The sequence below is a fragment of the Mastomys coucha genome, unplaced genomic scaffold, assembly GCF_008632895.1.
Source record: "Mastomys coucha isolate ucsf_1 unplaced genomic scaffold, UCSF_Mcou_1 pScaffold22, whole genome shotgun sequence".
NCBI lineage: Eukaryota > Metazoa > Chordata > Mammalia > Rodentia > Muridae > Mastomys > Mastomys coucha.
In genome coordinates this window covers 115,104,221-115,126,240 of record NW_022196905.1, presented here as the reverse complement: position 1 = coordinate 115,126,240, position 22,020 = coordinate 115,104,221, and the positions used below count along the sequence as shown (strand labels likewise).

Genomic DNA, 22,020 nt, shown 5'->3' with positions numbered 1-22,020 from the left:
AAAAAAAAGAAAGAAAGAAAGAAAAGAAACTCAGAAACTCAGACCTCTCACCTGGCTGGCTTTTGGCCCCAGAATAGCAAGAGAGTTAAATTGTCAGAAGCCATCAGCCTCCAGCCTCCAGAACAGTAAGAGAGAGTTAATGGCCAGGGGTCACCAGTCTCTGGTCCACCTATCTGTGCCTTATTTCAGTACTTGACTGTTGAGTCAGGTCCCCTCAATACAGAGAAACCCTGTTTTGGAAAAACAACAACAAAAGAGGTTTCTGGGGTGTGCTCAGAGCAGGGCCTGTGAGTAGATGCCTGCATGTGAAGAGAAGCCAAGCCTTTGATAGTACAGGACCCTGTGAAATGAACTGGGGACAGGAAGTGTCTACTTACCTGGAGAAACAGTCCTGTTAACAAGGTCAATTCAGTGGTGATGAGGGTCTATAATTTTAACTGTGGTGTTCAAGAGGGCTGGGCACGGTGTCTACAGTAGTGTCCTTGTTAGAGATGGCTGAAAAGCAGTTGCCTGATTGTAGTTGGCATGAAAGAAGTCAGACCAGGCCATCACCCAATAGGAGAGGGCAAGGGCTGATCCCCCTCCAAGGACAGTCCACTCCCCAGTGTCCTGACTGTTTACAATGCAGGCAAAGTCCTGGCAGGGCCTTGAAGAGTGGATGTTGTATGAGCTGGTCTGGCAGAAGGACTCTGTTCTGGGTTAGTGGCAATCCTGGGAGAAAGGGACTGTAGGAAGGTATAGGCTTCAAACATTTCCACATGCCCATAAACCACACATAAAGGGTCGAGGCCATCTCTTTCCTCTTCTTCTCCCACTGGAAGAGTCTGACTCTTGCCAATAAACACAATCCCATCTGTTGAAGGTCAGGGTTCTCTCTCTCTACCACTTCCTGTGCCTTTGAGCTGCCTCAGAAATCTTTAAAAAAAAATTATTCATTTTCTATGTATGTGAGTACACTGTAGCTGTCTTCAGACACCAGAAGAGAGCATCAGATCTCATTACAGATGTTTGTAAGCCACCATGTGCTTGCTGGGAATTGAACTCAGGACCTCCGGAAGAGCAGAAGGTGCTCTTAACCATTGAGCCATCTCTCCACCCCCGCCTCAGAAATCTTAACAGCGCAGAAACTCAGAGAGGGAATTCAGGATCCATTAGTGACCGGGGCCCTCCCACAAATAAACTTCCCTTGTTAACATTTGGTGCAGTGGGGATACAGTTAGCCTGTAGCTGCTGTCGAAGGGTACCAGTGAGAGCTGTAGTCACGAGAGCATCAGAGCTCTGCAGTGCAGTCTAATACAGCCCAGGCACCAGTGCCTACAAGGACCCTTAGCCCTCACAAACCTCCCTTCATCTCCTCTGCTTGCTGGTCCTATGCCCCAGGGGGGCCTGTAAGGGCCACACTGTCTAAGGCCGCTCTCATTTTTCAGTCCAGCTTTGACAGTCTCAACCTGATGGGAGGCTAGCTCTCCATTTAGCCAGACCATGTCTCCAACACAGCCGAAGTGTTTGGACAAGGTAACCTAAAGGACTTAACTCCAAGGCAACCTAGCTATCTATATCTGTGGGAGCCCCTCCATCTTTGAGACTGGCTCAAAGGTTCCAGAGGCTTTCCACTAGCTGTGAGATCATTTGCTGGAGTTCTGGGAAGTCTTCATTGGCCTATGTAGTGGCTATTACTGGTTGTCAGCTTGACTCTATCTGGAATGAACTACAATCCAGAATTGGAAGGCTCCCCTGTGATCCTGATCTTGAGGCTGGGAGATACAAGTTTCTGAGCTGGATCTTGGCATGGAGATCCTGAGGCATAGTGGCTATGAATCCCAGAAGACTAAGGCAAGGAGGTCTCTGAGTGCAAGGTCATCTGGGACAAAGCAAGTCCCAGATTCAGGTGTGATGGCACACACCTTTAATCTGGGCCACGCCTTTTGCTGGAGACAGACATAAGAACATTGGAAGAAGGAAGATTCACTCTTCGGCTGCTTGCCTTGTGGGACTGAGAAACTGCTAGATCCTTGGATTTCCATTCACAGCTGCTGCTAACCATTTTTGGGGAGTTGGACTACAGATTGTAAGTCATCAACGAATTTCCTTACTATATAGAGATTACCCATAAGTCCTGTGACTCTAGAGAACCCTGACTAATACAGCCTGCCTGACTTGCTTGGTAGAAAGCTCTAGGAACTTTTCATGTACTTTTTCATGTACCTTAACCACTGGAAGTGTGGGAAATTGGGGATGCCCACCCTCCTTTTTTTTTTTTTTAAGATTTATTTATTTATTGTTATATGTAAGTACACTGTAGCTGTTTTCAGATGCACCAGAAGAGGGCGTCAGACCTCATTACGGATGGTTGATGGTTGTGAACCACCATGTGGTTGCTGGGATTTGAACTCAGGACCTTCAGTAAAGCAGTCAGTGCTCTTACCCGCTGAGCCATCTCACCAGCCCCCCACCCTCCTTTCTAAGCACGTTTATTGTGAGCAAGAATCTAGACACATGTAGTTGGTATAGCAAGGTATATTTTATTAGGCTGCTTACGTGTATGACAAGTTACCTAAAGGTCAGGTGCAGTCTCTTATAGTGGTCTCTGATTCAAGGGTGAGGATCCTGGGGAAGACTATCCAGCTGCAGGGCCAATCAAGGTCTCTCCAGATATGGAGAGCATTGCTCTTGGTCTCTGTTTATATACTGTCCATTGGAGGCCATAAGGTTCTAGGGCTGTGTCTGGTTATCTTGGGTGATGTCACTGGGTTCTGGTTATCAGGTGCAGCCTTGGGTGTAGTGGAGTTCCTAACTAAGCTATTTTTAGAGGTTTAAAGACATTTTTTGGCTGGGCAGTGGTGGCACACGCCTTTAATCCCAGCATTTGTGAGGCAGAGGCAGGCAGATTTCTGAGTTCGAGGCCAGCCTGGTCTACAGAGTGAGTTCCAGGACAGTCAAGGCTACACAGAGAAACCCTGTCTGGGGGAGGGGGAGAGGAGGCTTTTTAAAAAACTATGCTCATTATATTTGGTTTATCGAAAATCTGAGAGATACTCCTGGGTGGCTCAATTTAAACTATGTTTTTACCTTGGTTCCACACCTGTCCATTCCAAAGGACATAGCACTAGCCTGGCTGAAGACTAATCTAAAAGAGTTCTATCTGGAGACCTCAAGACACTAACTTGCTTAGCTCTTGGTCCCAATCTAGCCTCAATACAAAGGTCACTGCTGGTTCAAACTTGGAACTTGGATTTTAATATCTATACTGATTTCGATAACTTCATTAAACGAAATGAGGAGTGGCCTGAGGCCTCACCCCCATGTTTCTGCATTCTTAAGACCCTCACTATATAGGCTCATCGAAGTCAGCTTTTTCCTGTTATACTAGTCCAACTTATTGGAGGAGTATGCCCCCTGCTGTGCGCACCAGTAAACACAGTCCTATTGTTGAAGGTCAGGTCCCATCTCTTTTCTGCTTCCTGTCTGTCCCTTTGGGTTGCCTCAGAAATATAATAGAAAGGACGTGTGCTAAACTCCTTTGTTTATACTCTCATCTCTTATGACTCTCTCATGGATAAGCTTCCACTTAAGTAATCTTTAATAAAACCTTCAATTCTGTTTCATAAACTGGCTAGTCCTAAAACTGTCAGCATGGAAGCCACGAACTCGTTTGTCCCTCCCTCCCCCTTCAAAAGTCTATGGATGCTGAGGTGGCTGCAGTAGGCAGCTACATCTCCGACCCCGCACATCTGACAAGACAAGCAGAATCCGGTTGGTTCTCACCAAGCATGGTTTCTGTACGTCCCAAGTTACCGTTCTGGTTCCCAGCCAACTCCTTGGCTGTGGCCACTGTCTTCTTCTGAAGGTGTAAACGCTTGGAACACCGAAGCTACGTAGCGGAATCCCGCGCATGCGCCCTTACCTGCGTCCTGCTTCTCTTTTGGCGTGCCAGCCGTCGCGCCGTCTTACGTCATTAACCTGGCGCCATCTCAGGGGAAGGCCCGGGGGCCTGTGCTGCGTGCGGCGCGCCCCGGGGAGGACCCGGCTGGCGCCTGTACATCAACCGCGCGGCCCAGGAAAGCCTCAGAAAGCCCAGCGGATGTCAGCGAGGGGCGCGCGGGGCTGTGTGGTCGCAGAGCCGGGAGGCAGCATGGGTGACGTGAGGCTGCAGAGGGTGCGGCGCGGGCGGGCGGGCGGCGGGCTGCCCGGCGCAGGCGTCCCGGCGATGTGTGGCGCTGGAGCGGCAGTGGGAGCGGCGGCGGCGGCGGCAGCGGCGGCGGGGGGCTCGGCTTCGGCTTCGCTACGGTGCTGGTGCCGGCGGCGGCGGCGGCGGCGGCGGCGGCGGCGGCGCAGGTGTCTCCTCCGGACCTGGCGAACCCGGGCCTAAGCGGCGGCCCCGCAAAACCCCCGCACGGCGCTCCAGGCCGGGCCCCTCCCCGTCTCGCCCTGCCCCGGGAGCCTGCCTCCCCGGCCGGGGATGAGGCCGGGAAGCGGCTGCGCGGGGCCCAGCACAAAGGTTTGTCCCCAGGGGCCGCCGCCGCTGCCGCCGCCACCGCCCCCACCAGCCTAGAGCCGCCTGTGGAAGCCGAGCCGGCACCCGGGCCTTCATCCCCTCCGGTCCCCAGGGGCGGGCGCTGCCCGTCTCCTCGAGTCCCGGGGACCCGAGCTCCGAGCCCTTTGCTTCCTCGGCTGCCAGGGGACCGGACAGCCGCACAGCCTCCGCCGCTTCGGGCTGTGGGAGCCCAGCGGAGCATGTCGGAGGATAGCGACATGGAGAAAGCCATCAAGGTAAGCGGGAGATCCAACCCATCCTCTACTTTGTCCGGCGATTCCTCTCAGCCTGGGCCTTGGAAAATTGAGAGAACTAGTCACTAGAATCTAGTAAGTTCTGGTTTCGGCTTTCCCGGGAAGGGGACCGCATTTGAAGGCCCAGAGTGTTGGCTTTTGTAGGGTGTAGTCTCCGATTCTCTCTAGCCTCTTTGGTTGATATAGTTTGTGCTCAGCTAGAATGAAGTTGAGTAGTGTGGAGATACATGATATGAGTGGAATTTAAGACGGCTTCTTAGGACTCTCATGTCTCCATCACCTCCAAGTGCCTCAGTTTGCTCCTTGGTGATCCACTGCAACACTTGGCAGTGGCTTTGACCCCTCCTGATGAGTCTGAAACAAGCTCGTTTGAGACCTTCAGCTTCAGGAGTTGCATTACCTTTGTCCAAAACCTGCCCTTTGGCTTTTCCCTGTACATTAATTTCCTTCTGTTTTCTTGTCTACTCTCAAGAATCAAGAGTTTAGCCGGGCGGTGGTGGCGCACGCCTTTAGTCCCAGCACTTGGGAGGCAGAGGCAGGTTTCTGAGTTCAAGGCTAGCCTGGTCTACAGAGTGAGTTCCAGGACAGCCGGGGCTACACAGAGAAACCCTGTCTTGAAAAGAGTTTATTTCTGAGGAGTTAAAGCGCCCATACTCTAAAACTACCCGAAACGGGACTAGGAACATAATATATAGCCCAGCTGGTAGAGTACTCACCGTGCATGAACCCCTGGATTTGATCCCTTACACTGCATAAAACTGGCACGGTGAGGGGGTCATTTCCCCCCGCCCCTGTGGGAGGATCAGTAGTTGAAGATCCCAGGCAATGCTGTGATTTAATATTTGTCGCGTAAGAGGAGCCTAAGCCCAAGCCTGATTGCCAGAGTAAGAGCCTTAGATCCACAGGGCTGGAGAGACAAGTTGTACTTTGATCTTTGGGAACACACACCAAAAAAAAAAAAAAAAAAAAAAAAAAAAAAAAAATGAAAGAAAAAGTTCAAGGTTGTCTTCGGCCACAGAGAGTTAAGAGGCCATTCTGGAGCAACAAACTCTGTCTACAAATAAGTACATAAATTAAAATAACTCGAGAATGGCTCAAGAAAAATGATTGTTTCTCTTTTCTGTCTTGTTTTTTGAGGGAGGGTTTCTCTGTGTAGCCCTGGCTGTCCTGGAACTCACTCTGTAGACCAGGCTGGCCTCAAACTCAGAAATCCACCTGCCTCTGCCTCCCAAGTGCTGGGATTAAAGGCGTGCGCCACCACCACCCACTAAAGTCAACTTTGGATTTTTTTTTTTTAAATTTAGTGTGACAGCTTTGTTTTGTGTGGCACTCATCATGCTTTATTTGCCGGGTTATGGTGGCATGTGTTTGAGGCCAGAAGTTCAAGGTTAGCCTAGGCAACACAGTGAGTTGCTATATCAAAAACAGATCAACAAAAAAGAGGGGCTGTCGAGATGGCTCAGCAGGTAGGAGTACTGACTGCTCTTCTGAAGGTCCTGAGTTAGGATCCCAGCAGCCACATGGTGGCTCACAACACCCTCTTCTGGTGGGTCTGAAGACGGCTGCAGTAAATTACTCCGGAGCAAGCGGGCCGGCAGAGGTTCTGAGTTCAACAGCAGCCACACACATGATGGCTCATGGCCATCTGTGCAGCTAAAGTTATTCATACACATAAAATAAATAAAATAAATCTTTAAAAAAACAAAACAAAAACAGGCCAGGTGGTGGTGCAGGCCTTTAATCCCAGCACTTGGGAGGCAGAGGCAGGTGGATTTCTGAGTTCGAGGCCAGCCTGGTCTAAAGAGTGAGTTCCAGGACAGCCAGCTACACAGAGAAACCCTGTCTCAAAAAAAAAAAAAAACCAAAAAAACAAAATAGAATCCATTATATCTTTGCAAAGCCTGTCAGTTTGTATCCAGTAGTCAGAGATAGTTGCTACTGATTCCCACCGCCACCCTATAAGATGATATGTTGTTGAATTTTATATATCTACTAATTATTGTTGAAAAGTTGTACACTTACTTAGTAACATAGTAACTCTGGACTCTTACTCTTCCCCATATTTGTAGCTGCCTAGAATTAAGGAGAAATTTATTTTCCTTGTGCATGCTAATGTCAGATCGGGCCTGTTGTTCTTGGCCTCTCTGTAAGTTAGCCTCTAATGTGTGCTGAGACTAACCAGTGTTTTGAATTCCTGAGGCTTTTACCCCCTGCCACTCAACCCCTGTGGTTCCGGAGTCCTTTCAGAATGGAGTTGACTTGCAAAGTCACTTCTGGCCTTAGATTTTCTCTGGCCTCTCATTCTCTCCAGTCCATTTATCAGTTTTGTGGAGGGCTCACTTTGGCCTTATTCTATGGCTCTGTGTAGCAGTTTGCCCTCCAAACCCACATATTCTGCATTTCGGGCCAGCTCATTGTCTCTGAGCTTAGCACAGCTGTCTCTTCTCCCTGTTTTTTCTTTTTTCCTGTTTTTCTCTCCGGGTCTCACCTGTACTGCCCTCCGTTTTCTTTCCTTCCCTAGAGCCCCAGCATTGTTACCTTTCACACAGCCCTGTGTTGTGTGAACAAGCAAGCAATCCCACTTACTGCTTTGGGCAGTTTGGATGGAGAATGGAAGCTGGAGGAGCCAGGCTATGTGCTGGCTTTTGACCTCACTTCTAGTGGGTTTAAAAAACACAGTTCTTAGTTTGTTTATAATGTTATAAAACTGTTTATCAACTAACAGTAGAGTCTCACTGTGTAGCTCTACCTGGTCTTGTACTCATGTAGATTAGGTTGCCTTGAATTCAGAGAAGTCTGCCTGCCTGCATGCTGGAAGTAGAGTGGAGAGCCTTCATGCCTGACAGTCTTGTTGTTTGTTTTGACATTTTGTCTAGCTTTAAATATATTCATGGAAAGCAGTTGCCTGCCTTTCACACTATGACTATGAGAATTCCCTGTTTTGTTATTATTGAGCTCCAGAGAATGTTGATAGCCTACCCAGTTAAAGATGAATGGAGAATGCATACTTGATCCATTCCATCCTGGACATTGGGTTGTTTTTAATTTAAACATTCTCAGGTGGTTATAGTGGGTTGATACTGAGGACAAGTGGTCTGGAATGGGTCTAACAGTGCCATTCTTCCTTCTGTGAAAGCAAGTGTCTGAACCCCGATCTCTGATGTGGATGAAATACTCTCTGCTGTCAAGTAGACTATCATCCTTAGCTTGGTAAAAGATTAGGCCTGAGAATTCACTCTCCTCCTGTCTTAGGGTTTCACTGCTGTGAAGGGACACCACGACCACGGCAACTCTTTTTTTTTTTTTTTTTTTTTTTTTGAGACAGGGTTTCTCTGTGTAGCCTTGGCTGTCCTGGAACTCACCCTGTAGACCAGGCTGGCCTCGAACTCAGAAATCCACCTGCCTCTGCCTCCCAAGTGCTGGGAGATATGCGCCACCACCGCCTGGCAAGGCCATATCCTAATAGTGTCACTCCCTGGGCCAAGTATATTCAAACCACCATACTCTCCTATCCACACAAGTTGAACAGTTTGAAGGATGTAAGCTTCTACAAATACCTGACCCAGTTTTCTGGACTCAGAAATTATACACTCAATTGTTGTAATGAAAACGCACAAGTTGCTTGCTGTGTGCAAGTGCACATTTGAGTGCATGGTGTGGGTGCTGGAGGTGGGTAAGGCACCATTTGTCTACTTACGTAGACCACTCAGGCGGGTTACACATTTTCCCTTTATTCTTGGACCTATGTTATTGGGAGGTAGTGGTTGGGAGGCAATGGCAGTCATGTAGACAAGTGTGCGATTATAAAGCCTGCGCACTGGCTTAGGAGGGGAGGTGCTGAGCCATGGCTGTCCTGCCTCTACTTAATAATCTAGCTTAACAGTAGAGTTATCTCTGCCCCTCCTGTTCATTTTCTTCTTTTTAATAGGAGACCTCCATTTTAGAAGAATATAGTATCAATTGGACTCAGAAACTGGGAGCCGGAATTAGTGGTCCAGTTAGGTAAGATGATGTTGAAAAGTAGGTACATTGTTCTGGGAACAGGCATAGGAAATGAGCCTTGAGCTACAGGCATCAGATGCACCGTAAGAATTGGCCTGAGTTTAAATTGTAGAGTTTTTGTTTGGTTTTTGATTTGTTTTAGTGTCAGTTTTTGTGTGTATTGAACACGTACTACTGAGCTACCCCAGCTCCGAGTAGTGGGTGTTTACTTTATTCATCTGTTTGTTGCATTTTTATGAGTGAATGTGAAGTCAAAGGGATGACTTTTAGGAGGTGGTTCTCTTCTTCCATGTGGGTCCTAGGGATCTCACTGGTCCACTTGTAAAGGCTTCTTGTTAGTGTTTTATAGCTAGATACAGCTACATAGCAAAGTCACATGGTCTGTAGTATTCATGGGCTCATTTTAAGATGTTGTGATGTCTGGACCAGTGAGATGGGTTGTTAGGTACAGGTTCTTGTTTATAACTTTGATGGCCTGATTTTGATCTCTGGATCCAATAATAATACTGGAAGGAGGAACTGATCCCTGCATGTTCCTCTGTGACCTCCATGTGTACATCCATACACACACAAAATGAGAAAAATTAAATGTAATTTTAAAAATGTAAAAGGTGGGGCTGGAGAGATGGGCCAGAGGTTAAGAGCACTAGCTGCTCTTGAAGAGGACCTGGGTTTGATTCCTGGTACCTATAAAGTGGCTCACAGCCACTGGTAACTCCTCTTCCAAGGGATCTGATGCCCTCTACCCATCTCCACAGGGAACAGGTGGTGAACAAACAGGCAGGCAAAACATTCATACAATAAAAAGAAATAAAAATGTTAGGAAATAAGACTGTGGGTCTCTTTGAGAGGCCATCAGTTCTTCAGTACTTTGGTAGTGAGCTGACATTACCTGCTGAGGGTGAGACTCTAGTCAGTGTCTTGAGGTGAGGAGCAAGACACTTCTCTTTTGCCACCTGCTGCTCTAGGGCAAGTTGTTTGTATTCCTTTGACTGTGTGACTCAGACAGGGTCTGTCAGCTCATGTTGTCCTGGAGCTTGCTGTGGAGATCCAGAATGCCATTGTGATTTCTTTCTTTACCTAGAGTCTGTGTGAAGAAATCTACTCAAGAACGGTTTGCACTGAAAATTCTTCTCGATCGTCCAAAAGCTAGAAATGAGGTATGTCTCTTTATTTGGCGCCCTCTCTCTCTCTCTCTCTCTCTGTCTCTGTCTCTCTCTCTCTCTCTCTCTCTCAGAGGGAAGGAAGGAAGGAGGGGGAGGGGCATTCTTTGTGTAGGCCTGAGGTAGCGCTAGATGCCTTAGAGCTCCAGGCAGTGTGAGCCCACCCAACTTGGTTCTGAGAACTGAAGTTTGGTCTTCTGGAAGAGCAGGAAACACTTATCTACTTAGCTGTCTGTCCAGGCCTTGTTTAAATGTTTTTAGAGCCTAAGAATATATATGTATTTATAGTTAAGGCAAGCAGCTCCCTGGAAATAGAGATGTGCAAAAAAATCTGTCTATATACTCTTCATATTACCATTATCAAGTGTTTTAATGATGTGGAGAGCTAGCATACCATCTTTAGTCACCTCACAATTTTTTTTAAATTAGTAGGAGTAATTTGTGAAATAAGGATTCCTACAGAAGTAGACTTATCTTCTGGACTTAGCATGGTCAATTTTTGATGAGATGTTTGGGGGAAAATGATGGCATTTCTTTTGCACATGAACGTTTTCTGTTTTCTCTTTAAGGTGCGCCTGCACATGATGTGTGCCACACACCCTAACATAGTTCAGATTATTGAAGTGTTTGCTAACAGTGTACAGTTCCCTCATGAGTCCAGCCCCAGGTAAGACTGGACAGGACCATCACCATATGCCCATAGAAGTCACAGTTGCAGACTTCTATGTGCTTTTCTCCTGCCCTGCCCTCCCCCTTCTCCCTTCCCCACCTCTCTTTCTCTTGTGTTTTAAAAGCGGAATTCTGTAACCAATGCCTGAGCTCTCATCACCAAGTTTTATCAGTCCCCTCTGGGGAATCTTGTTTCATTTGCTCCCTTCCTCCACCATTATTTTCATTACTTTCTCTTTTCAAAAAATGTTTAAGGGCTTGGGGATTATAGGTTAGTGATGGAGTGTTTGCCAAGCAAACCTGAGGCCCTACTCTCTAATGCATGTTATGTGTGTGTGTGTATGTGTGTAGGTGTATGTAGTTAAAAAGCAAAATAAAACATTAAAGAGCCAGGTGTAGTTGGTGCATGCCTATAATCCTAGCCCTTGAGAAGCTAAGGCAGGAGGATCATGCATCCTAGTCTAGCCTGGTCTACATAGCAAGACTATATTCTAAATAAATAAATAGGGATTGAAATAGATTCTATTTCAAATCAGTGGGAAGGGCCTGTCATCCCAGCATCTTGGGTCAAGTCTTAGCCATAGTGCAGCAGAGATGCCCCAGGGCTTGCCCTGACCTGCCTTTTGAAAAAAGAAGTCATCGTCATTCTTTTAGTTGCACAAGTTGGGAAGTCCCTTAGGTGGAGACTGAGATGGGAATCCTGTCATTGCAGTGTGGCCAGCAGCAAGCAAGGTGCCCCCTCCCTTGCACTCAGAACCTTACAGAGCAGAGCTAGTGTAAGTTCAGCCTGCGAGGCCAGTGTCTCAAGCTGTGGGACGTGGGCATCAGTAAGAGTGCAGGAGCTGTACTGTTGAAAGCCGGTGGGAAGTTGATTGTGGTCCCCAAGTGTGCTCTGTTGCTGAAAGCATTTGGATGCAAGCAGAAGCAGTTATATGAAGGACTAGGAGCCAGAAGTTAATGTTTGGTTTTTTCTTTTTCTTTCTTTTTACTTTTTGGTTGAGAATATGAGAGTCATTGCACTTAATTAGTGGCTAGCTTACTCTGAGCGCAGAATGGTTGCATATTTTGTAGATGAGGTCACTTTAGGTCAGGGTTTGATGCTTCAGGGTTTTTCTTTCTTGGTTTTTTTTTCTTTTTTCTTTTTTTTTTTTTTAACTTAACAAAATCAAATGCTTTCAAACAGGGCTCGACTCTTAATTGTAATGGAGATGATGGAAGGGGGAGAGCTATTTCACAGAATCAGCCAGCACCGGCACTTTACAGAGAAGCAAGCCAGCCAAGTAACAAAGCAGGCAAGTTGGCCCCCGGTACCAGCCAAACTGCGACTACCTTGTTAAGAGTACAATTGCACTGTGGGAAGGAAGGCTTAAAGAAAAGCTCCATTTGACCTCTCATTGCCTGCTTTGTTATAACCAGAAAGGAAGGACGCCTTCCTAAAAGTGCCACTGACTGACCCTTTTTTATACTTTGGGAGGGAGGACTGTATTTTTAACTGCTTGTCACCTTTCCCAAGGGCACTGTGAGAATTTCCTCCACTGTGGACAGCTGTGGTCAGGCAGCATTTGATGCTCTTGGTATCACCCGAAAGACCTTTAGTATAACCTTGGCCTCAGGCATTTGTACCTAAGATGTTTCATGCATAAGTCACCTATCATTTCTGCAGGTTTTTATAATAGTGAGTGATTCTTAGCTATATTTTATTATATTTACTATAGAAATGCTTTATGTCCCATAAATTCCTTCATAGAGGTGACAGGCTAAACCTCAGGCCTGTCTTCATACCAAACAAGTAGACCATAGGAAAGCACGAGGCACAACAGTTAGCATTGTGAGAAAGCTCTGGCAGACTCTCCACCTCAGTTCAGAGTGTTTCTGGATGCCTCCTTTCTGATTGACTAGGATTGACTACTATGTGAAGGGCTGAGAAGAATCACAAGACTTGGGGAACTATTTTACTTTTAAATTAAACCATTCATTTTTCAATACTAAGACTTAAGGATGAGATGTGACCATCTATACAAAAGCTGTCTCAGTCTACACAGACAGATGCATTGTTGTGAGGTAGGAAGTCAAGCTGGCTGGTTGGAAGTGTTGCCTGCCATTCAGTGCCCTAGGGTGCAGGTCTATGGAGGAGCAGCCCTGTTGTCCACTGGGAAGCCCTTCTTATTGAGGACTGCTGCCTGTGGGTTTCCACAGTACCTGTCACAGCACAGGCAGAGGGATGGCCAGGCATCTTACGGGATGTGTCCACTGCTTTATTCTGACAGAGGATCATTTGTAGTCATGCTTGTTTAGTAAATATAGGTTATAGTTAAACTAAGGCCAATTTATTTCTGTTTCTTGGTGTCCCAAGTAATTCTTAGTTTCTCTTGTGTTCTCAACACTAGCCACAGTTGTAACTGACTTAACCCCTGAGCTCTCACACTAGGGGTGCTAGAGATGGTGTTTTTTTCTAAGAGGCAGCTGGTCCACTGTGCCCTTTTCCAGATAGCCCTGGCTCTACAGCACTGTCACTTGCTAAACATTGCGCACAGAGACCTCAAGCCTGAAAATCTGCTTTTCAAGGATAACTCTTTGGTGAGAAAAATTGCTTTTCCTTGTTTGATGCTGTCATTTGTTTTGTTTTTATCTGTTTCTCTTTTTTAAAGATAGGGTCTGTCTATCCCAGGCCAGCCTTGAACTTATTATGTAGCTGAAGATGACCTCGAACTTCTGATCTCCTGCCTCTGCCTCCTTTTGAGTGTTGGGATTCCAGGTATGCATCACCAGATTCAGCTTATGTGACTGTGGGGATTGAACCCAGGACTCTACACACAGTTGGCCAGCACTGTGCCAACTGATGTACATCCTCAGGCTGGTTTAATTTTTGTCATACTATCTTGCTTTGTAGACCAGGCTGGCCTGGAACCCATGTAAACTAGGTTGGCCTAAAACACTGCCTTTGCTTCTGAGTGCCTGAGTGCTGGGATTGCAGGTGTGTGCTGCCTACTGCTGTACTGAGCCCGTGCATAGGAGGTTTTAGGCCATGTGCTTCTAATACTTCAGTTTCCCACCGTTTCCTTGTTAGGGCCTCAGAAATGTCGCCACACCTATGGCATGGGTGATTTGGATGGTACAGATACATGTGTGAAGTTATGAATTTGCATATTATCTGGACAGCCTTTGGGATAGACAGGAATTGCCATGCTGTTACATAGCTCAGTTTGAGTTGTTGTTAGTCCTGATAGGCTTTGTTTGCCTGTGTTCCTGCCCCTTGGCCCATATTCAGTATATTAGTCAGTTGCTCTAGTTGCCATGAAGCTCGTGGCTAATCTTCAGAGTGAGGCTGGGTGGATGAAAGGAGGGCCCATTAGTCAGGACTCTCTGAACTCAGAGCTGTGCTCACAAGTGTAAGTCGGGACTGACCACATACATCTCCTGCTTCTCTATTACTTTTAGATTACTGATGATTGATTTTTTATGTGTATGAGTGTTTTTACCTGAAGGTGCATGCAGTACCTGTGAAGGCCCGACTAGGGCATTGTATATCCTGGAACTAGAGTTGCAGGTGGTTGTGAGCTGACACATGAGTGCTGGGACCCAAAGCCAGGCATTCTGCAAGAGCAGGAAGTACTCCTACATCCCTACACTAAGAACAGCTTTCAGATGCCATTCCCAGGCCAGGTCTCAAACTCATGGTAATCCTCCTGCCCCAGAGTCCACAGTGCTAGGATTACAGGCATGAGCCTTTACACCTGGCTTCCATAAAGTGTTGTTTACTGACAACTATGTGGTATTAACCTCAGTTTGTTTTCTTTCAGGATGCCCCTGTTAAGTTATGTGACTTTGGGTTTGCTAAAGTTGACCAGGGTGATTTGATGACACCCCAGTTCACTCCTTACTATGTAGCACCTCAGGTAAGCATGTTTTCTTCAAAACTCAGAGATCTACCTGCCTCTGCTGGGATTAAAGGCCTGAACCACCACTACCCTGCAAAAGGGTTTTGTTTTTGAGACAGGGTCTCACCATGTCCTGAAGCTATGTCCTTTGTGTATGTTAGACTTGGGCTTAAAGGTGTGTGCCAACATACCTGGTTGAAAGTGTTATATTGATGTTGAGTTATTTTTTTTATTGTTGATTGCCAGTTCATCTTTAGCCTTCCTGTAGTCTGTCTCAAGCTGTGGGACATTGATGATGTGATTTCCAATAAGCATTTGGTCCAACTCCTTTTAGGTACTGGAAGCACAGAGAAGACACCAGAAGGAGAAGTCTGGCATCATACCTACCTCGCCAACACCCTACACTTACAACAAGGTAAAGGAAGAGGTGCTTAGCTCCTTCCCACTGTGGACCGGTGGCTCTTCTGTGGAATATTCATGATTCTGCAGCAGCTGGAGTACAGCGAGTGACCTGGAATCCAAGTCTCTAATCTGATGAGATAGGAAGTAATCCTCTGATGACACTGAAGTGACATGTTTGCCATTCATTGTAGACATACAGGCCATTTTTGAGAAACTGAAACTCAAGAGCACACTGCTGTTGTATATTACCATTCTTTGGTACTTAAAAAGAAAGCTACTGTCTAACTTGAACAATGTCTTCTGACCATAGCAAATGCTTGGTTATGTGGTGCTCTCTGAATCTGCAGCCATGTACCAAACATGCTGTGTGGAGGCCAGCATCTCTAGAAATGAATCTTGGAATTGCTGACTAGATTTTAAAGTCTGCTTGCTCTTTGGGCACTTCAAACTAGGTATGGGTGACAGAGTGGCCTGGGATAGCTGCCATGGATCCACATGCTCCAGCCGTGTGGCTTTATTTAGGCCACCAAGCTGTACTTTTAGTGTGTATGTGTGTGTGTGGGGGGGTTCAAAATAAGGATTCTTTATATAGCTCTGGCTGTCCTGGAACTTACCCTGGAGACCAGGTTGGCCTCAAACTTACAGAGATCCGCCTGCCTCTGCCTCCTGAGTGCTGAGAGGCACTACTTCTGGCAGTTTAAGGGGTATTCAGAGCATTTGTAGAATTTGCAGGCTACCACTAGCCTAGCCAGAAAATGGCAGATTCAATGAGATACCCCTTCTCAAGGGAACAATGCCAACAATGATAGAGGAGGACACCAGACATCCCTTGGCTTCACATGCATAATGCATAGTCATGTGCATACCCTGCCTCTGTGTGCACAAAATTCATCAAAGCACTGTGATGCAGAGAGCTCACTAGGAGAATCTTTAGCCTGCTGTACACTTGACCTTATGGAGCTTGCATGTATGCAGCCTTGAAGACATGTGACCGCAGACCTAGACCCACCTGAGTGAGCAGGTGCATTTGCTGGCTTTGGCTCCAGACAACTGCCTGCCTGTGTGTCTTCTCACCACAAGGCTCACCAGAACTGTTTTAGAGACAAGTGTTGTGAAATGTGACTAAAGCCTCCATGTCTTACACTCAGATGTACTGAAGAGTGTTGAGAGAGGAATCGCCTGTTTGGGGTGTGTAGCTAGATAAGTTCTGCTTGTCTTACAGCGTTTTCTTTTCTTCATTTAGTTTTTTAACAATTCAAATAGAATCTGTGAATTAGAATAGAGTAGGACACAGTTGTCATGTGTGGCCAACAGAGTGTCTTTAGACCTCCAAATTTTGTCACACTACTTTGGCCTTTTCAAAATGGCTTATGCCATCTTGGCACCAGCTTACATGTGCCTGGTAACTGTCCTCTGTCCTCCCTGGTCCATGTTGACACAGTGCATGCTGAAGTGCAAGCTAGCTTTTAGCTACTGCTTTTTTGCTCCAGGCTGGCCTCATTTGCATGTGATACATACTGTGTTGGTGGCTAACAACTCTTCCCAGCAGTCACTGTCCTTGTAAAGTTTGGTGATTTTAACCTTTATGTGTTGTGGCTACACCTGGACATTAGTTTGGGGCTCTTCTCTAATAAGAGTGATTTTTTTTCTATTTTGCTTTCAGAGCTGTGACTTGTGGTCCCTAGGGGTGATAATTTATGTGATGCTGTGCGGATACCCTCCTTTTTACTCCAAACACCATAGTCGGACTATCCCAAAGGATATGCGGAAAAAGATCATGACAGGAAGTTTCGAGTTCCCAGAGGAAGAGTGGAGCCAGATCTCAGAGATGGCTAAAGATGTTGTGAGGAAGTAAGTCCCAGGCTGTAGTCAGTTTCCATGGGGATTAAACCCAGGACCCTAAGTGACCAACCAGCCTTTTGCCGTGTCCTCCCTCTCCCTCCTCAATGTCTCGCTTTTGTCATATTGTTTTGGTTTTGTGTTTGCTTTGAAATAGGATTTTGTTCTAGCTCTGACTGTGTAATCAAGGCTGGACTGAGACTCTTGAGCCAGCCTGTGTCTTCTCAAATATAAGCCAGCCATGGGTTGGAACTGATACTAGGGTTCAGGATAGCACCTTTGGCCTTCTATCCTTTTCTACTGTTGCAGTGTGTGGTGCTGGTCTCAGGACCACACCCACTCTTCTCTGCCAGATGGTGGCTCTGACAAACACAAAGCTGGGGATTCAGTAAGAATTAGGGATAGCTGGATAGCAGGGGCTCAGTGCTTACGAGCACTGCCTGTTCTAGAGTTAGGTTCCCAGCACCCACATGGTGGCCCACAACTGCATGTAACTTCAGTTCTATGGGGCTTAATGCCCTCTTCTGGTTTCCTTGGGCACTGTACCCGTGCACAGGGATGCATACAGGCAGACATTGATACATAAAAATAAATGTTAAAAAGAGTTAGGGGTAGTGACTGCATAAGAGTTCATATAGCACTTTGGTATCAAGAAGATGAAAGAGGGGGCTGGTGAGATGGCTCAGTGGTTAAGAGCACTGATTGTTCTTCCGAAGGTCCTGAGTTCAATTCTCAGCAACCACATGGTGCCTCACAACCATCTGTAATGGGATCCAATTCCCTCTTCTGGTGTGCATGAAGACAGAGTATTCATGTACATAAGATAAGATAATTAATAAGTATTTAATAAAAAGTAAGGTGGTTGTTTAGGGAGTCTGTTATAAAGAGGGGCTATTTCCTAAAATAATGTAAAGGACTTTTTATGATGGTAAGATCAGGATTTGAATTTGTACCAGCCTTCATACTGCTTCCATGCTACATGCCCAGCTCTGTAGCAAACCTTGGGGTTCTCTTGGGGGCTCTCTGCCTCTTGTGAGTGTAGGTATACATGCATGTATAGGTTAGAGGTCATTCTTAAGGCCTTTATCCACATTCCCCCTCCCCCCTTCTTCCTCCTGCTTTTTCCTTGACACAAAGATCTCTCACTGGCCTGGGCCTCTCCAAGGGATGTAGGCTTTACTGACTCAAACATTTAGAATGAGGTGGTGTTGCAGAGAGCCTAGGAGTATGCTGGGGTAAGCTAGGCGAATGGATGTGAGGTCACAAAGTATGACCAAAATGTGGCTGGTCCAGAGGCTGTGTTGGGCTTAGAAGAAAGTGCCATGTGTTGGTCTTAGTGGTTGACTGACTGGAGTATAGAACGGTTCAGGTCGTACCATCTGATGGTATCTAGTTTTACCTTAGATAACACCCTCCTGTTTGAAACTGCATGACCCTTAGCTAAGTGACAGCCACTATAAGCCAAAAGTAGTTGAAGCATTGTCCCAGAAACCTAATGTGGGGTTAAGTACAGGCAGGCTCGTTAGCTTCACTACTGAACCCTGTGATGTGCTCTGAACACAGACTTTTGGTACCACTTTCAAGCTGCTGCCCAGGAAATCTCAAGCCACAGTATACCTATACTCACTCCATGTGACTAGCATCCCATCCTGCCTTGATCGTAGAAGCTCCAGGCCTGTAGGTGTTGGTAGAAAGTCAAAAGAAGCCAGGGCTATTTGGAGCCCAGCCCAAGAGCTTCCTTTGTTTCTTTTGGGAATATTCTGTGCATGTTGTGTCTGTTGGTATGTTTTCTTTGAAGGCTTCTAAAGGTCAAACCAGAGGAAAGACTTACAATCGAGGGAGTGTTGGACCATCCCTGGCTCAACTCAACAGAGGCCCTAGATAATGTACTACCCTCTGCCCAGCTGATGATGGATAAGGTGAGTGATGCTTAAATGTGAGAAAGGGAAGTTGTGGCGGCTGAATACAGGGCTTAAAGGGAAGCAGTGGCAAGCACATGCTTCTGCTCTTGTTTCCTAAAAATCAGGATCCAAAAGAAGGCTCAACGGAAGACCCTTTCCACTTGGGGTGTGGGTTTAGTGGCACAGAGCATAAAGATCCTCCCAGCAAGGTGTTGAAATCAGGCTGGTTCTAAAGGCAAACAAAACAAAGTGAGAATTTTAGAAACCAGACCTTCCATGCTGTGGGAATTCAGAAACGGACATCTTTGAGCATGTAGATCACCCTGGAAGAAGGCAGACCTGTACACTTCCTGGCTACCTTCTGACTTGAATATGAAGGCTTATTTTTTATCTATCTGTATGGCATGTGCACAAAGGTGCCTCGAGGCCAGAAGGAGGGAATCCGCTCCCTTGAGCTGGAGTTATAGGCTATTGTGAGCTGCCTCATACAAGGGCTGGGAACTGAAGTTGGGTCTTATGTAAGAACAGTGTGTGCTCATGACTGCTGAGCCATCTGTCCAGCACTGTTAGAAATTCTTACGGAAATTCTGTCCCCATTGCCAAGGAAGAAGGCCAATTGGGATGTAGCCTTTGTGTGGTCTGCTGTTCCCTGGCCTCGTTGATCATGGGGAGAATCCTCTGCCTGACCAAATGTCATCAGCATGCTTTATGCTTCCCCTTTGTCTTACATCACGTCTTTTAGTGCCAAGTAACAAATGTGGACACAGGCTGCCAAAGTCAGGCACAGTGACACCACACCCAGCACTTACTTGGCAAATCATGTAAGTCCAGGAAATCAAGATGAACATGGGTAATAATAGCAAAAATAAAAAAGTCTAGAAGGCAAACTTGAGCTGATGGTGGTCCTTCCATGCAGGCAGTGGTTGCAGGGATCCAGCAGGCTCATGCTGAGCAACTCGCAAACATGAGGATCCAGGACCTCAAAGTCAGCCTCAAACCTCTGCATTCCGTGAACAACCCCATTCTGAGGAAGAGGAAGCTGCTGGGGTAAGCGGGTGTATTTCTCTGATCTTCTTCGTGGCAGTCATGGCTGATGGTGAGTGCTGAGAGCTTGGCCGGGAGTTCTGCCTTCCTCGACTTCATATAGAGAGTGTAGACATTTTAAATTACCCTAGGAGTTGGACCATTCTGTAGTTATTTTTCTGAATATCCTGGTGTCTTCAGTTTGGAGCTGGGTTCTGAGGTCTTACCTTGCTCTTGTCTTTCCCTACATTTGTAAAGCACCAAGCCAAAGGATGGTATTTATATACACGACCATGAGAATGGAACTGAGGATTCAAATGTTGCCTTGGAAAAGCTTCGAGATGTCATTGCCCAGTGTATCCTCCCCCAGGCTGGTAAAGGTCATGCCACTTATTAATGTTCCGTGTGTGTGTGTGTGTGTGTGTGTGTGTGTGTGTGTGTGTGTGTATGCACATGGATGTGCATGAGCACACGTGTGTGTATGTGACAAGAGGGTCAGATTAGTTTGTGATTTGTCTCTTTTAAGTACATTATATATAAGTGAGTCGACATTACTAGGACATACAGACACTGCGAGTGCAGACACATGGTAAGTTCTGTATCTTTGGCCTTCTCTAATGTTCTAGGTTAGGGCTAACTGCCAGTGCCAGATGTGGCACATGATTTTCTGTTGTCTTAGTTTCCCAGTGAAGGCACAAAGTAGAGGGTGCAGACTGGAAATGTGGATAGGGTCCAAGGATAGTGTGGAGGCCATCAGCGCCATTTCCAGCGCCTTTACATTGACACACTGTCTCTGCTAAGTGAAAAAGAACATGGCACAAGCTCACAACTAGCCCCGCTGTGGCTTCTGCCCATAGCCTATGCTTTCCTTTGAAGGAGGGACCTTTCATCCCAAGGCCTCCCTTGGGATTCAGCTGGCTGTGAAGTGGCGACTGTTCTCAGCTGGTGAAGGAGATGCTCACATTAGACATCTCCTAATGTCTAATATGACAGTTGGACATACACAGTTGGATTAACTCATCTCCCTAAGTCCTTTGCGTTGTAAGAGCACGCAGAGAACTTGCCTGGGCACTCTGAAGCAGGGGTGTTCTTTGAAAAAGGTGGCGCACACAGATTTGTCTTTCTCCCTTTCTTGGCCAGATGTTTTTTGCTCAGGAACATCTCCCATTTTCTAACTCTGAGCACTCAGCCTGGGTGTGGTCACATTTGTGTGAAATGGAAACTTGGAAGAGCTCAGTGATAAGAGGGTCAGCCTGGAGCCCTGGGGAGCTAGTTGCTAGCAACTTGTGTATTCTGTTTCCTAACTTCTCAACTAGTTGGACAGCATAGCATGACCTTCCATTTTTTAACACAAAAATCCCATGATGCTACAGAAAAGTCAAACTTCCTCTCCATTCTTGCCCATAGGAGAGAATGAAGATGAGAAGCTGAACGAGGTAATGCAGGAGGCCTGGAAGTATAACCGGGAGTGCAAGCTTCTGAGGGATGCGCTACAGAGTTTTAGCTGGAATGGTGAGGCCCAGCCCTGCCTCATGCTTAGACATCGATGGTCTCTGAGGCCAGAGCTCAGTGAGGGTGGAGGGCACATCTGAAAACGGGGCCTCTGAACTGCTTCTGGACAATGTGGGGTGAATTTCAGCTTGTAGGGAGTCGTACTGACCTTGTTCTTCCTTGCCTTTCAGGTCGTGGGTTCACAGACAAAGTCGACCGACTAAAGCTGGCAGAGGTTGTGAAGCAGGTGATTGAAGAGCAGACCCTTCCCCACGAGCCCCAGTAGTAACAGCTTCAAACTGTTTTTAACAATTGGAAAAATTATTCCTTAATGTAAAAAGTAATTTTTATGTAAATTAATAAATCATAATTTCATTTCCTTGTTGCTTAAACGTTCAGAGTTCCCTAACAGTTAACTCTTTTTTTTTTTGTTTGTTTGTTTTTGTTTTTTCGATACAGGGTTTCTCTGTGTAAAACCAAATTATTTTAGAGTAGTCTTTTTTTTTTTTAAGGATTTATTTATTTATTTATTTTATGTGTATGAGTACACTGTAGCTGTACAGATGGCAGTGAGCCATCATGTTGCTGCTGGGAATTGAACTCAGGATGGCCCTGCTCGCTCCAGAGTAATACACTTGTAGCTGTCTTCAGACGCACCAGAAGAGGGCATCACATCTCATTATGGGTGGTTGTGAGCCACCATGTGGTTGCTGGAATCTGAACTTGGGACCTTTGGAAGAGCAGTCAGTGCTTTTATCCACTGAGCCATCTCGCCAGCCCCGAGGAAAACCAAATTTAAGCAAAATTTCTGGCCAGAAAAATTAGGGCATGCTGTTTTCAGTGAAATCCTGTCCCCTATGTCAT

General features: G+C 46.4%; 1 protein-coding gene across 5 annotated transcripts; it reads left to right on the top strand.

Annotated features, from left to right (window-relative positions):
• Window positions 1–4,029: 4,029 nt before the first annotated feature.
• Window positions 4,030–21,539, top strand: Mapkapk5 (MAPK activated protein kinase 5). Of its 5 annotated transcripts, none has more exons than XM_031337718.1 (14): window positions 4,030–4,770; window positions 8,717–8,790; window positions 9,875–9,950; window positions 10,523–10,620; window positions 11,806–11,914; window positions 13,110–13,199; window positions 14,423–14,518; window positions 14,835–14,915; window positions 16,566–16,753; window positions 18,540–18,660; window positions 19,559–19,689; window positions 19,924–20,045; window positions 21,073–21,177; window positions 21,348–21,535. In XM_031337718.1, exons 1-14 carry the CDS (start codon window positions 4,735–4,737, stop codon window positions 21,440–21,442), a joined length of 1,422 nt encoding a protein of 473 aa, XP_031193578.1. In that variant the 5' UTR covers window positions 4,030–4,734; the 3' UTR covers window positions 21,443–21,535. The 5 variants fall into 5 exon arrangements, with proteins under 5 accessions (XP_031193578.1, XP_031193579.1, XP_031193582.1 ...); XM_031337719.1 differs by having other exon boundaries at window positions 4,221–4,770; window positions 19,924–20,039; XM_031337722.1 differs by lacking the exon at window positions 10,523–10,620 and having other exon boundaries at window positions 4,518–4,770; window positions 13,114–13,199; window positions 21,348–21,539.
• Window positions 21,540–22,020: the final 481 nt, after the last annotated feature.